The sequence below is a fragment of the Pan troglodytes genome, chromosome 8, assembly GCF_028858775.2.
Source record: "Pan troglodytes isolate AG18354 chromosome 8, NHGRI_mPanTro3-v2.0_pri, whole genome shotgun sequence".
NCBI lineage: Eukaryota > Metazoa > Chordata > Mammalia > Primates > Hominidae > Pan > Pan troglodytes.
In genome coordinates this window covers 98,882,600-98,898,694 of record NC_072406.2, presented here as the reverse complement: position 1 = coordinate 98,898,694, position 16,095 = coordinate 98,882,600, and the positions used below count along the sequence as shown (strand labels likewise).

Below are 16,095 nucleotides of genomic sequence, written 5' to 3'. Positions count from 1 at the left end.
AAAATTAAATTATAGGAAAGCAAAGAAATGCACATTCTTTACTCTTTGATTTGTTTTTGCAATAACAGCAACTGGATAAATGCAGCTTCTGCAAGTGGGAATGACTCCCCCCTACACTATGCAGTTTGTTTATTGACCTCATGCTATGTGCCAGGAATGATGTCTTTACTTCCTCACAGCAGCCCTCTGATGTTGGTATCATGGACTCTTATTTAATAGATGAGGAAATGGTAACAAAGAGAATTCAGTTGCTCAAGGTCCTACAACTTATCAGTAAGAATAGCAGGATCTGATTGAGGGATGTTGTGATTTGAATCCTTAACTGGTACCTCATGGAGGAAGAAATAAACCTCTTGTTGTGATCAGCCAAGTAGACTCTTTCCCCAATAAAAGGCACTATTCTTATTGGAAATAATTAGAATAACAATACTTTCCATTACTAAGTGCTTACCACAGTAAAAGAAATTACCCTAGCCGGGCGTGGTGGCTTATGCTTATAATCCCAGCACTTTGGGAGACTGAGGCAGGTGGATCACCTGAGGTCGGGAGTTCGAGACCAGCCTGACCAACGTGGAGAAACCCTGTCTCTACTAAGAAACAAAATTAGGCCGGGCACAGTGACTCACGCCTGTAATCCCAGCATTTTGGGAAGCCGAGGTGGGCGGATCACGAGGTCAGGAGATCGAGACCATCCTGGCTAACACAGTGAAACCTCATCTCTACTAAAAATACAAAAACAAAATCAGCCAGGCGTGGTGGTGGGTGCCTGTAGTCCCAGCTACTTGGGGGCTGAGGCGGGAGAATGGCGTGAACCCAGGAGGTGGAGCTTGCAGTGAGCCGAGATCACGCCAATTCACTCCAGCCTGGGCGACAGAACGAGACTCCGTCTCAAAAAAAAAAAAAAAAAATTTAGCTGGGCGTGGTGGCGCATGCCTGTAATCCCAGCTACTCGGGGGGCTGAACCCTTGAACCCGGGAGGCAGAGGTTGCGGTGAGCCGAGATCATGCATGCCATTGCACTCCAGCCTGGGCAACAAGAGCGAAATTCCATCTTAAAAAAAAAAAAAAGAAATTACCCTATTACTCAATTTTATCATTTAAACCTCCCTGAGCCATTGGGATTGTGACCCTCATTTTGTAGATGAGAAATCTGAGGTCCAGAAAGATTGTGTCTCTAGTAAAACATCACAAAGCTGCAAAATGGCAAAAAAGGGCTTGGGGCCTCACCACTATAACACTTTGCAAACTTCCATGTGTGCTTGAAGCCCCTGGGGATCCTGTTAAAATGAAGTTGATCCTAGTTGAGTAGGTCTGGGGCAGAACTGAGCGTCCACATTTCTTTCTTTCTTTCTTTTTTTTTCTCTTTTTTAAATTGAGACGGAGTCCCGCTCTGTTGCTCAGGCTGGAGTGCAATGTCGCGATCTTGGCTCACTGCAACCTCTGCCTCCCAGGTTCATACAATTTTCCTGTCCCAGCCTCCCGAGTAGTTGTCATTACAGGCATGAGCCACCATGCCTGGCTAATTTTTCTATTTTTAGTAGAGTTGGGGTTTCACCATGTTGGCCAGACTGGTCTCGAACTCCTGACCTCAGGTGATCCACCTGCTTTGGCCTCCCAAAGTGCTGGGATTACAGGCGTGAGCCACTGCACCCGGCCAAGAGTCCACTTTTCTAACAGGCTTCCAGGTGATGCTGATGCTGCTGGTCTGTAGGCCACACTTGGAGTAGCTGACACTAAAGGGGTCTGCCCTAGATAGGAATGCAAGCGGGCCCTCAGCTATTTGCAAAAGCATTACTGAATTACTTTCCTCCATCTGGTGAGGTGTATGGTAAAAAGGGCATGAAATATTGTGACAGGGTCACGGAAGAATGGAGCTGGAGAAGTGGCAAGGTTGAGGTTGACTGCCCCCATGGGAGAGAGAGTGCCATCCTTCTCCACAACTGCGTGGGAAGCTTTTGGGATGGGCAAGAGCAGTGGTTACATCCTGCCCAGGTCTTCCCTGACTTAATGCTCAGGGAGGCGGTCTTGGACAGCCCAGCTTGCAGGCCTGCAGCCGTGCCTGGCCCTGGCCCTTCCACGAACCCACCTATGAAAGAACCTCGCTTCTGGAAGCCATGCCGGTGATGTGACTGCCTCAGAGAAGTAGCTGCAGTCTCTGTAGCCACGCCACTGAGCTGGCTGCTCAGACCCTCCTCTCAGTGTGGGCAGGTATGGCCTGGGACAGCTCAGGGTGACACAGAACACTGATCTCCTTGATCTGCTCTCCATGGCCCTACACCACACTTCCAGTAGGCTGCTGGGAAATGAGGACACTGCACAGGACAAGGACAATGACAGTGTCCAGGCTGGGGACAGTATTCTGTAGGATGAATAGGAGGTTGGCTTTGCCTGTCTCCTTGGCTCCAATTCACTGTTAGGCCAGCTTACCTGCTGCTCTCCGCAGCCAGAGCTCCAAATGAACCCTGGATTCCAGGGCATGAAGTTGGAGCTGGATGTGGGCCCTAGGAAAATTCATCATTGACCACAGCACCAGGACGATGATCACCACCAGGTATACCTGGGTATGCACGTAAGGGAGCCTGCTGCTTGGGGTTCTTGCTGAGTAGCATCCTCTCTAGCACACTGTCTAAAGACACCAAGAAGCCAGGGCTAGGGAAGGCAGAGGAGGCATCAAAGGGTATCTTGAAGGATCTTGGGCTCTTATTCCAGGTCAGTTCCTGCCTGAAGTTCCACAAACCCCCAGAAGCATTCTGAAGGGGGCATCATAGAGCAAGCACTGTGGAGAACTTACTTGGCCCTGGCTTCATTCCTAAGGACAGTGCTGGTGAGATCACCCCATCCTGATCTAAGGTCTACAGTTGCCTCCTGCCTTAGTCATAATTCAGTTTAAACATCTAAGCAAAAACCAAATCAAACCAAACTAGGCCCAAATGCTCATGGCTCCATGGGGGGTTGGCGTGGCCAGGAGAAACACAGCCTGACCATCGTCCCCTTTTCAGCTTATCTCTTCCCTCAGTCTGGTCAGCATCAAGGTGGAACATGTTGACTGTGTGCCCCTGCTCTTCCATGGTGGCCCTTGGTGGTGGGAATGGTGGGGTTTGGTTGATGCTTTTATTGATAACTATGATATTATGTCTGGAAAGGATGGGAATGGTGGTGGTGATGCTGGGTCTTGGGGTTGCTGTCACTGGGCTTGGTCAGAACTGTTGGTGATGGTGGGGGCCTTGTGATTGGTATTGACAGTGCTGAAGGGGTGGTTGCCACTATGGGGGTGATGATGCTACTTGTATTAGTTAAGATGGTAGAGCACGAAAATCTCTGTTGATTGGGTGATGATAGAATGCCAGTCAGGTGGTTGGTCTTGAAATTATTCATGCTGCCACCCACCTGGTCTACGTTCCACCTTGCTGCCTGGTGACTATGGCTCAGGGGAACCCTGAGCTGCATCACTTTGCCCCAGGAATGCTCCATGCAACTCCAGGGCCCACATTGCCATTGTGGTCTAGGTGAAGAACACCTCATCAGCTATAGTGTGAAAGGTGCCCTACAGCCTTTGCAGTTCCACTTTCCTTCAGAATGCATTCAAAATCCCATAGCCTGGGAGTCTAGATGCAGACCACTACTAACCATGACATCCTCTGCATTCTCTCCATTCCAACTGAAATGATTAACTTGGGGTTCTGGGACACCACTTCTCATCAGCACCTCTGCTTGTTCTGCTTAGAGTATCTGTCCAGCCTTTTGTATCTGCTTCCACCCAAATTCTAACCATTCCTGATGATAAAATACACTGACCTCTTCTTCCAGGAAGCCTTCTTTGATCCACCACTTGGAGGGATGCTCCCTGTCTCTGGACCATACATGATCAACCTTGCATTGGGAACACAGCCACATCGGCCCTTTCCGATTCCTTTAGCACCCATAGTAGTCAGGCACCTCCACAAATGCCCACAGACACCGGATGCTGAATGAGGACATCTCTCCTGCTTATACCGAGGGGTTTACATGGAACCCAGCCTGGGGCCCCCCAGGGCACTACGTGAAGGGGCCTGGGGTAGGTGGGAAGGCAGGGCTTCAACTAGGTGGCTCCAAGAGAGCTCCGACAGGCTGGGGTCTGGGAGCAGGGATCCAAGAGCCCGCCAACTCTTAGTGGTTGGCTGAGGCTTTGCCAGCCTCAGGATACCCATTGCCCAGGACCTCTCTCTATCTGGCAGACCCCTGCCCCCAACCCACCCTTGGGCCTTGCAAGTCCTCTGTAAAACATCAGCCAAATATGAGTGTGCTCCAGGAGGCCTAGATGAAGGCAGCGGGATGAAGCCTGCCTGGCCCGGGCATCAGACTGCTGGAGGCAGGATGAGGTGGGAGGCCAGAATAGGTTGGCAGGGGGCTTTAGGGAGCATCTCAGGGCGGATGGGCAGGAGAGAGTGGCCTCAAACACCAACGCTTCCTGGTGGGATTGCGAAGGTTCCTGGAGGCAGAGGGAAAGCCTCTGCCCAGGCAGCAGGAATGGGCGCACAGCTCTGGCCAGCCCAGCCACAGAAAAGGCAGGACAGCCTTGAGGGCTGGGCCTCAGCATCTGCTTCTAATGTAAGTGCCACCGCTCTCATGTCCTCAGCCTGTGATTTCACACAATCAGGGACATGGAATTGGCCTGGAGAAGCTTTGCCATCATGGGGTACTTTCTAAGTGGTCAGGCCTGGGTCAGGTGAATGGGGTGCTAGTTAGTGGCTCACAGCTCAGCAGGACATGAGCCTGAGGCCTGGCTGGGATCTTTTTGGCTGCTGCTGCCCATCCTAGCCCTTCCTAAATGCCCAGGACTAGGACAAGGCCACAGGTGGGTGGGAGCTGGGAGCAAGACCCAGGTGGAAGCCTTCCCAGCCCTCTTGCCTCCTGCCACTTGAGCAAGAATCTGCCAGGGCTGCCTTCCATCTCTTTCCCCCTGAGCCCCAGCCCTGGCCCCCTGAGTTCCCTTGTGAACTGCTTCTCAGCCCAGGTGTGCCCACTGGAGCCCTTCTCTCGCCTCTGGACCAGGATCGAGCATAAGTAGCTCCTTCCTGTGAGAACAGCTTGCGGGGTGCCTTCTGATGGGGTGGGGCAGGACAATGGCTCAGTCTGCTGGTTGCAGCAGGGTGTGGAAGGAGAGGCAGGGGGCATTCGAGTATTCCCATACGCACTGTCCTGTGGGTGACTAAGGTTGCCCAATGGGCCTCAGCACAGATTCCCACCAGCCATCCTCCTGCCCTGGGTTGCAGCTGGGCTCGGAACCTGTGGGGCAGGAGAGCAGCAGGACCAGAGCTGCGCTGTGTCCTAGGGCCAGTGGACACAGCCCCTGCCCCTCTTCTGATGGTGCCTGTCCTCTCTCTGTCCCAGATCATGCCCTCACAGCCCCTCTTGGGTGGGACACACACAGGCACAGCATGACTGGGGCTTGGTGTGGTTCACTTCAAATCTTCTTTATTTCAGAACAAGCATGCTTATATGTACAGAAGAGAGAACTATGGAGCCAGCACACACGGTACAGAAAGGAGGGTGCATGCCCCCACCTCACCACTGCCAGGAGGGGTCTCTGCCTCATTACCCTGGGGCTTCCACTTCCTCTTCAAAGAGCCCTATTCCGGGCTGCCCTGAGCTCCAGAGGGCAGCAAGGGAGCCGGGCAGCGCCAGGGATCAGCCTCTTCCCCAGACCCTGATCTACGGGTGACTCATTCTAGGAGGGGATGAGGCCAGGAGCTGAGGATGGTGGGAAACTGAGCAGCGGCTCATCCATTTCCCTTGGTTCTGGGGTGTTATGCCAGCAAACCCCTCCTGCCCTCTCTGGTCTACAGCTAAGGCCCTGTGCAGAGGGCAGGGGATTGGGCTACGGGCTATTTGGGGGGTGGCGAGGGTTGCCCTGGGGAGGTTTGGTGGGTACAGAGCTGCAGGGGGCTGGGCCCCAGCATCAGCTCTGGGGTAGGCAGAGGACAGAAATGCTGCGGTTGGCCATCAGAGGTGCCCCCAGCACAGTTATACATTGTCAAGCATCACCGTGGGGCTCACATGCCAGATCTGTGTGGGGGTAAGGAGGGAGGGAGTCCAGCCTGTTGGGGTGGGGGGATTCCAGGCAGCCTTTTAGCTTTTAACATTAAGGATTTGGGCTGAAAGGCCATGGTGCCAGTTGCGCAATTTGGCAAAACGTGGGCTGTTACGTTCCGTTTCAAACCTTTCCCTGTGGCACAGAGAGAGAGAGAGAGAGAGAGAGAGAGAGAGAGACAGAGACAGAGACAGAAAGAGAGAGAAGAGAGGGAGAATGAAAGGGGTTAGGGAATGTGTTCACCATTCCCCTGTCTAACAGGTGGGGCAGAGGGCATGGGAGGGAGGGAATGGGCTTGGAGAAGCTATGCAATCCATGGGGTACATTGTAACCCAGGTCAGGCCTGGGTTAGGGGAAGACCCAGAGTCTTGGGGACCAGGATGGAGGGACTGAAGTCCCTGCCTTGAGTGAGTTGGGGGCTGTGGAGAAGGGACCTGGCTAATGGCCCTGAGGGCAGACTGAGCAAAGAGGGCCTCCCTGGTCCATGTAGTGAGGGCTGGGCAGGGCTGCTTTGGCTGTGAGCTCTCAGGATTGAACCAAACAAACAGGTGCACCTCGCATGATCTCTGTCCCCTAGCTGGGCATCAAGAAGAAGGAGCACCTATCCCCCGTGATGAGGCTTGGTGGGCAGACCTGCCCCCTCCCTGTGCTGCCCTGGCCTCGAAAAGCCTTCACTGTCCCCAGAGAGAAGACTTTGCACACAGCCCCTGCCCACCCCTGCTCGCCAGGCCTGAGCACAGCCTGGGCACATGCGTGCATACCCACACATACTCACAAGGTCACTGTCACAGATACGGGGCCAGGACTTCTGGCCACTTCCCACCAGTGGGGCCTCTTGGGGCTCAAGCCACACCTGCTCAGCTGAGGGCACAGTACAGAGCAGGCAAGCAGCAGCCAGAAACGTGGGAATGAATGGAGGAAGAGAGCACCTGAGAAAGGCCAGTGCCACAGGCATCAGAATCCAGGCCTTCCAGACTGGAAGGGCCGATCACATCCTCCAGACCAGAGGTGCCCACTGGTGGCCAAAGGGCCCCATCCAGCCACAAACACAGTATGTTTAACCTGTACGGTGCTTCCAACTCAATTTAAAAATTAATTTCTGAGTCCATACGATGAGATGCTTCTTAGCCAATAAAAGGGAATAGATGAACTATTGGGACACTCAAGCACTTGGGTGACCCCCAGGAATTATGCTGATTAAAAAATGGCCAATCTTAAATGGTACCATGCTGTATGATTCCATTTATATAACATTCTTGAAAAGGACAAAATTATAGAAATGGAGGACAGATCACAGATTAGTGGTTGCCAGAGGTTAAGGAGGTGGGTGGGTGCTGGAGGGGAGTGGGTATGGCTATAAAAAGGCGGCATGGGGCATCCTGGGTGAAGGGAAGTTCTGTGTTTTGCCTGTATCAGTGTCAGTATCCTCGTTGTGATATTGTGCTTTCATTTTGCAAGATGCTACCATTGGGAGAAGCTGGGTAAAGGGAACTAGGGATCTCTATTATTTCTTATAACTGCACTGAATTTGCAATTATCTCAAAATAAAAAGTTTAATTAAGAAGTTGGCTGGGCGTGGTGGCTCATGCCTGTAATCCCAGAACTTTGGGAGACTGAGGTGGGCAGATCATGAGGTCAGGAGTTTGAGACTAGCCTGGCCAATATGGTGAAACCCAGTCTCTACTAAAAATACAAAAGTTAGCCAGGTGTGATGGCATGCGCTTGTAGTCCCAGCTACTCGGGAGGCTGAGGCAGGAGAATCGCTTGAACCCGGGAGGCGGAGGTTGCAGTGAACTAAGATTGCACCACTGCACTCCAGCCTGGGCGATAGAGTGAGACTCCGTCTCAAAAAAAAAAAAAAAGAGAAAGAAAAAGAAAAAAAAGAAGTTGGCTGGGCATGGCGGCTCATGCCTGTAATCCCAGGACTTTGGGAGACCGAGGCTGGTGGATCACTTGAGGTCAGGAGTTCAAGAGCAGCCTGGCCAATATGGTGAAACCCCATCTCTACTAACAATACAAAATTAGCCGGGCGTGGTGTCACATGCCTGTAATCCCAGCTACTCAGGAGGCTGAGGCAGGAGAATTGCTTGAGCCTGGGTGGTGGAGGTTGCAGTAAGCCGAGATCGCGCCACTGCACTCCAGCCTTGGAGACAGAGCAAGACTCTGTCTCAAAAAAAAAAAAAAAGTGAATTGCTAGCATATAAAAATCAGGAAGAGCAACTTTAAGTCTTTGAACAGAAGATGTGGCAGTGCTGGCCTTCTATTTCTGCACAGTAACAGTCATCGGGGCTGGCCCCCATGTCCCCACACTCACAGAGGTCCTCGGTTCTGCACCTGCTTTACCTGGCAGTCTCTGTCTCTCTCTACCCCTTGAATCCTGCATACTGGGTCTCTGTCTAAGACTGTTTGACAAAAGGGACCCACTGCTAACATATAACATATTTGAAAACCACCAGTCTAGTCTGAACTTTCCTTATACTAAGAGGAAGCTGAAGCCCAGAGAGGTCACATGAATGACCTAAAGCCACACAGAAACTCAGGGGCAGAATCACAATCTAAGTGCTAGCGTCTTCTTCCCTTGCCACATACCTGCCTATCTGAGGTTGGGGTAAAGGGGTGGAGATGGCACGAGCAAAGGCCATGTGGTGGGGCTCCTTGAGTCCTGCTGACAGCACTACAAATAGTCCTGACCATCCCGTAGACACTACCCAGGACACAGGGGCACAAGATCAGACACAGGCAGTTTGCCTGTAAATCGTCAAGTCCTAGCAAGGCCTGTGGAGGCTGGGTGATAGTTTGTCATTAGTGCTTAGTGACAGGGACAGGGACAGTCCTGGAGAGTCCAATCTAGTGAGCATGCTCTACTTGAAGCTGTTTAAAAATCCTCAGCTAGCCAAGGAAAGGAGCCAGGAGAGGAAGGCACAGGAGAGAGGAAAAGAGACAGGAGAGCAAGAGCAAGAAAGACGACCCCCCAGGGGCTGCTCAGGCAGCGGCACCTGGGGCAACATCCCTGGTGCTCCAGTTGTGGTTTTCAAACTCGCTAGGGTGGCAGAACACCAGGGACTCAAAATCCAAAAAAGAGAGGTAATTTTTTCATTGCTTTCTTACAAGGGACCCATTGGCGGGGGCACCCATTGTCAGGAGGGCCCTATGCTGTGCGGCGTGTAAGCGAGGTGGCTGCAGGGGGGGCAAAACTGAGAGACTGCGCAGCAGAGGGAGGGAAGGGGGCATCTGAGAGGCTGCAGGAGGGAAGAGGGGGAGCCAGTGAGCCCTGGCATTTTATTGGAAGAAGCTTAATGGCTGCATGATAGAAAACAGGCATGGAAGGATTTTTACATGATCTGGGATGGAAAGGGCTATGTGATGCACCTTCAGCTCCTCTAGGGACTCTTCACTAAGATCAGCTTTGTTCCTAACGCTTGGAAAGATGGGGAGATGCAGAGCTCTTTACCCAGGCAGGCATCAGGGAAACGCAGAGGCTGCACTTGTAAGGGATCAGGGGCATGTCTGGGTTACATGCTGGGCTACATCCTGGATAGTTCCCCCCAGCAGTGGGATCCAGATGCCTCGCAGATCCAAGCCCTGCCTTGTCCCCACCCCATCCCCAATGTGGCTGCCCAATGTGGATCTGACCTTTTGGGTGATCAGGGCCCTGGCTTTCCAAAGTCAAAAGGAAGCTGTGGCGATGACTCTGAGATTAGAGGCTCAGTCTGTGGGATGGAGGCACTATTTCAGCTACCTCCGATGGAAACTGGGGAGCCACAGCGTCACCTATACCTACTAGAGTAGTTCCCATGTGGAAGTAGACAGAAGGCTGATGTTCAAGCCAACCTGGACAGTTTCCTAAGGTGCCTGGTCCTTCCAGGGTGGGAAGTTCATAGCTGATGCCTGGGCTGTTCAGGCCTCCCCCACCTCACCTGTAAAGAGTCCCTGGAAATTAGACTCTGTCTTGGGCTAGCCAGCAGGTTGGCACTGGAGCCTCAGATGGAAGCTACGTGCTACCAGACACAGAGATACCATCAGGAGCCAGGACCCGAGAGGAGAAGAGGGCTGTGAGCTGCCCTGGGACTCTGGGGGTGGACCTTGGAGGCAGAGCAGTGATGGAGGTGAAGGGAAAGTTTGCAAAGTCTTCTTGACATGTGGATTCACACTTGACCTCGAGGTCCCAGAGCCCCTGCCTGGTGCAGAATGCCTGACACTACTCACTCAACATTCCCGCTAACTTTCTCACCACACAGCACCAGGAAGGAGAAAGCACCTTTGCATGGGCATAAGACTGTGTAGGTGTCACCATGCACAGGCTTGGCAAACCCAGGCTCTGCTGGAGTGAGACACTTGGAAGCAGTTTACAGGGAAGCCTTCCTGGGGAAACTCAGCCTTCAAGAGAGACCCTGAGAATCCCCGCTGGGATTTGGGAGGAGAAAGAGAAGGTGGCTGCTCTCAGCCAACAAGATGGGCCAGGAGAGTCTAGGGGTGCAGCTTCGAACTTGGGAGTGGGGACAGATAGAAGTGTGGCTCAGGCCTCTGAGGAGCAAGACCCCTGACCAGCCTGGACCAGGGTGGGACAAGGCATGTTCCCTTCTGCTCAGATAGTGATGTAGGTGAGCCTGGGGCCCCAGTCATGACCAGTGATCACAGACACTGCTTTAGGCTTCAATCACAGACAGATTAGAACTGCTACACCCACTGCACCTGCCTCTGGGTCCATGGGATCACTGCTTGGGATTCAGTGACATGGGTGGCTCTGCCCACGAGGACAACTCTCCAGAAATTAAAGTCAGAAGAAGGGAGAGGAGCCCCTCCAGACCTGGGCAGAGGCTGGCTGGGTGCTTCAGAGCCTCCACTGCAGGGCCTGAGACCCCAGAGAGAGGTGCTGATGGGGTGAGGGAAGTTGCCTGGGACTGCGGGAGGAAGCCAACTGGAGCCACTTCCCAGGCCCTCTTCCCAGATTTCCCTAGCATGAAACCCTGCCGTAGCTGGGGGAGAGGCTCCGAAAGCTGCCTTTTGCTGAGGCTGAACCAAACTTTCATGGGGTTAGGCCGCTGGTGAAAGGACTACTCTCCCACCCTTCAATTACCCTCAAGACCAGGCAGAACAAACTTCAAGAGATGCTCCTTGAAGGAGGGAAGGGGAAGGCCAAGGATGAGGCCTGGGGACCACCTTCAACACTGCCTTTGTGCTCTCCTCACTCAATAACTTTGCAGAGCCTGCAAATATTCCAGGGGAAAGAAAAGACAAAAGTTTGCTGCAATGCACTTCCACAGTACTCTTTCCCGTTCTAATGACATCTGGTTAATGAGGCACAAGCTGAGCGTGACTGCCTTGCATATCGGAGGGAAGCAGAACATTAAGGAACCTGAAGGGAGCCAGGAGGGCAGGACTCTGGGTCTCAGGGGAGGGAGAAAAAAGGCCCCCTGCTGGCCTGTTGCTGGAAGGAACCCGGGGGGATTTTGAAGCCGCTTGCTCTGGGGTGTGTGATTTAAAGACTTTTTTATCAAATGTTTGGGAACATCTGCATTGCACACTGAAGCAGCTACATGGGTGGCTTCTAAGAGGAGGGCAAGACAAGCATGGGAGCAGCACGCAGGGACAGCAGAGCACAGCGGGAGGGGAGAGCTGAGAGCTCTAGCACTTAAAGCAGCTGGAGCTTAACTTGTGAGCTAAATCAAACATCACTTCATCGCGGACTCTCTAGATGCCCTGCAGGCACTGAAGGGTTAAGAACTGTTATTGGGACTGCATGCCATCCTTAGCAGGCCTGGGAGGACCCCACCTTAGGCTTGGATGCCTGGCCAAAAAGTGGGAGCAACTTGAGTTGGCAAAAGTGTTGGTTCAAAAATAAAATCCACAAGTCTAAGCTGGCTCCAGAGTCCTCTCTGCACAGGTCACATGGCCACTGAGTGTTGGGCCTGCTGGTTAGCAAGTACAGAAAGCTTGGCCCAGGATGGGAGGGTGCCTCTGAGCCCCAGCCCCTTGCACAGAGGCTGCCACAGGATGCACTGGCCCAAGGCAGACAGTGCCGGGAAGAACATGCAGATGACATATTTGCTACCAGAAGTGTACATACAATCACAATGAGCCCTACTCCTTACCACGGAAGGCCCTAGCGGGTTCCAGTGAGTTCCAGGATGGCATGCCCCCCCCCCCATGCCCACCTCATGCTATGAGCACCTGACGGGCCACAGTGGTAGGTTGGTGGCTGTGGCCTCAGACCTGCAACTGGTGGGGAAACCATGCTCTAAGACCCCCAGCTTGGCACAAACCCATCCTCATGTCCAGGGCTTGTTCTTTTTTTTCCAGCAACTATTTTGCTTTGAGCAACTTACAGAACTGGTACCTCAATGTGGGTCTGGACAGGTGAGTCCAGGGGTCAGGCGTTCATGTCCAGCACAGCCCCCTGTGTGCCTGTTTCTCAGTGCCCAGCCTTCGGAATCACAGGGGGACAGGCCCTGAGATGAGTGGGTGGGCAAGGTGGCCAGCCGGGTGTCCTCACAGGGAAAGATGCCCTCATTCTCAACAGCCCAGCAAAGGCCAAAGCAGCCCTGCCCCCTGCCCAGGGATGAAGCTGGGAGAGCCCAGAGCCTTCGCTCTTGTAGCCTGGGCCTGGAGGACAGAGACTCGGGTCCAGGTGCCCACCTCACTGACTCACGATGCTGCCTCAAGCTAGTGTCAGCTGGAGCCCTTTGCAGGCCAGGCTTTCCAAATCCATGAACTTGAGAGGTCCCTTCCATGAGTGATGTGACCTGGGGGCTGCCCGGGGAGGGACGGGGCTAGAGGGCAAGGCCACAGAGCCTGAGTCCAGGCACTTACCTTGACCTTCGCAGAGCTTCTTCATCAGGGTCTTGCACTGTTGGTAGAAAGGAGCTGGTCAGGGGACTCACAGGAGACACAGCAAGGAAAGCTGCTGGGGCTCTGTGGGCACTGAGTCCCCAGGATTCAGCCAGGCCCCACACAGCGACTGCCCCCTTGCCTGTCCACTGTGTGCTGGGCAGAGGCCCCAGAGGACATTGGGAAAGAGTCAGGGGATAGCCTGAGAGGGCCTCATCCCAGCCCTGGGCAATCATCTCGCCCGGAAGCTGCACACCAAGCCTGCTGCCCACTGTTGGAGTTGGCATTGGAGCAGAAGGCTGCTGTCACCGGACAGCCTGCCTGAGAGGCCCAGAAGGAGCCCTGCCAGCCACTGACAAACCATCAAGGCTGGCCCACCTTCAAGGGCAGGTAGCAGGACTCCCTGGCTTCTGCAGTGCTGGGCCCAGGTCCCTGGTGGCCCCTCAGCATCTCCCTCCTCTGCAGCCACCCTGAGAGCCTGCACTCACTGAATTCTGTCCCCGTCATCTGGGCCAGGATGCGGAAGGAGCGAGACTGCAGGTTGGAGGAACGGCGTGCCCACTCGTCAGCCTCATCTTCTGGCTTGTTCTGGCTCTTAATCACAGCCTGGTAGACGGGAGAGGCGCTGTCTACGGCAAGGTCCTTAATAGGGAGGCTCCTGTAATGCAGAGAGAGGCCGTGGGCGAGGGCTAGGCTGGAGCCCAGTTCCCACCCTGCTGGGTCCCTGCTCCATGCCCATTGGTGGCCCCTATCGTTCTGTCCCCACCTTGCCTTTATCCATTGCTGTCTGAGAACCTGAGATATGGGCATGACCTGGGTTCTCGGTGCTCAGATTGGTCGCAGTGAAGCAGTGACTCCCCTCCCTCATGAGAGACAGGAGGCTCAGATCCCTCAGGTCTGCCCTTCCCCAGTGCTAACTCCAGGCCTAGGCCGGAGACATTTCCACCCCTAGATCCCCTTTACAGAGGGAGGAAACAGAACAGGTCTTCTTTGACCTCCGTGAGCAGGCCGTGAGTTTGGGGCTGGCTGGAGAGAGGCCAATTGGGGGACCCAGAGGATTCCTCAGGATCCATCTCCTGCCCTCCTCACACTTTTGGATCCAAACAAGGAGCTGCCAATGCTGTCACTGCCCTGGAAAAGGACTGGGGGCCGTGGGCTCAGTGTGAGTAGGCTGACTCTGCTGGAAAGTGGTAAGAAACAAGGCAGCAAGGCACAGCCCTGGCATGGCATGTAGGGACAGGGGATTTCTGGCCTAGGGAAGTTGGGAGTGGGGCTGCATGGAAGCCACTGGTCCTCTGTCCCAGAGAAGCGCAGCCCTTTGTAGAGGACCAGGTGACCTTCCCTTAGGCTCCCAGGGTCTGGCACATGATAGGTGCACAAAACTCTTGGCTGAACAAACAAATCCTACATCAGAGCCAGAAGGGACCCTAGAGCCCCTCGGGTCCAGTGCCTCCCAGCCTGAATCAGACTGCAGTGCAGGCCATGGTCAAAAGCCTTACAGCCCACTCACCCTGGCCGGGGGACCAGAGGACCAAGCCGCCCAGCCCACCTTCTCAGAGGCCTGGGAGGGCTCAGGTGAAGCCCACAACAGTAACAGACTGCTGGCCCAGCCCTCTCCTCTTACAGATGCTGAAGCTGAGGTCCAGAGAGGCCAGCCAACTAGCTCCAGGTTACAGCAGATAAGGGCCCCATTGGGTGAGAACCTAGGTTTCCTGGCTGCTAGCCCTGTGTCCTTTCCATTAGGCTCCCTGCAGTCATAGGGCTCAGGAAGGCTACTTCTGCCCAGTAGGAGGCCCTGGATCTATGCCTGGAAAGATGCCCTGTCCAGCACTCTTCTGCCTGCCTCTCCCTTTTCCCCAGAGGGCTGGCTGGCTGGGAGAGGAAACTCCCCATTGTCCATGTCTTATACCCTCCCTGCAAGGAGTGTGACAGGGAACTGACCTTGTGTCCCAGGACTGGTCCCTGTGTCTGGCTCAGGGTGGGCTACAAGAGCAGAGGTGGGGAAAGGTGATCGAGGTTGGGTGGAGCTGCCCTGGCTTCGCTGAAGGCCCTGCCCTGGCCCAGAGAGCTATAGGTACTGGCAGCCTGTGGTTGGGATCGGTTGGGAAAGACCAGCAGAGGCTTCTAGGGTCCAGCCAAGGAGGAGCCTGCAGCTGCCCAGGGAGCAAAGGAGAGGGTGGGATCTTGCTGTTGCTGGGACAGGCCATTTCTGGCATAGGGAGGAGTCCCAGGCGTTCCTAAGGTCTGGGTGAGATGGGCAATAGGAAGGCACAACCAGGTCTCCCTGGTCCTGGCTCCTGACCCACTGGGAGGGGAGGGAAGGAGGGAGTGTGAACTGTGCAGTGGGTGAGGGAAGGCGTGGATGCAAGGCCCTTGAGCCTCTCTACAGAGCTTTGCAATCCAGAGAGCAGGTGGAAGGTGTTTGCTGCTGTTTCCCTGGAATGTGCCCAGGAGGAGCTCCCCTGTGCCTTTCTTGGCTCCAAGCGTTCAAGAAAGCATTTCTGGCTACATTTCCCACAACCCCGTGCAAAGACCAGGGACTCTTGTTGCTGCTGTGACCAAGACTGGGAGTCAGATGAGGAAACTGCTGTGCCTTTCATGACACCAAGGCTCAGGGAGAATATATGCAGAGAAGATGGAACAGGTCCTGCAGTCCTTGGCCCTTGGCCTGAGTCCACTCTCTGGACCCACTTTTAGCTTGTTCTTCTTGCCACAGAAAACACTCCACAGTCACCGCAACATCAGGTCACCGCTGCATTTGTTTCACTCTGTGCAGCCCCCAGTCTGATTCATCTTTCCCCTCCCATGGGTGGTCATGGCAGGCACTGGCTCCTGCAGATACACTTCCCATGAGGATTCTGGGGAGTGGCCTCCAAGAGGTTACCTTGTCACCTTCTAGCCCTGAATAATGGCCCAGTGTGCATTCTAATGTCCGGGTCTACACTGTTCCAGTGCAGATAGAAAAGGCGGGGGGAGCTACCCCAAAGCACGGCAAGAAGAACACAGGTATGCACCCCCAGCCTGGGCCTGCAGCATGAGTGTCACTACTCTGTGATTTCTGTGACCACAGTGACATTATTTGGACAAACCCCAAGAGACAAGTACTTGCCTGTAAAGGCTGCAAGGGATGTCGTTTGGCTGACAGGTGGGTGTGAGGAGGAGCGTGGACAGAGCACGTGGGCTGACCACTGGTCCTCA

General features: G+C 54.2%; 1 protein-coding gene across 11 annotated transcripts in view; it reads right to left on the bottom strand.

Moving 5' to 3' along the window:
• Positions 1-16,095, bottom strand: part of LDB3 (LIM domain binding 3) — a 69,334-nt gene that overhangs the window by 30,608 nt on the left and 22,631 nt on the right. For 7 of the 11 annotated variants that reach the window (XM_054660310.2, XM_054660311.2, XM_016918788.4 and 4 more), the window contains 2 exons: positions 13,386-13,555; positions 12,880-12,916 (listed from right to left, as the gene is read on the bottom strand). In XM_054660310.2, the coding sequence (XP_054516285.2) occupies positions 12,880-12,916; positions 13,386-13,555 (207 nt within the window). Of the gene's footprint in view, positions 1-5,431; positions 6,205-12,879; positions 12,917-13,385; positions 13,556-16,095 lie in introns of those variants that run through there. The other 4 variants (XM_054660312.2, XM_054660313.2, XM_016918796.3 and 1 more) reach the window with 1 other exon arrangement.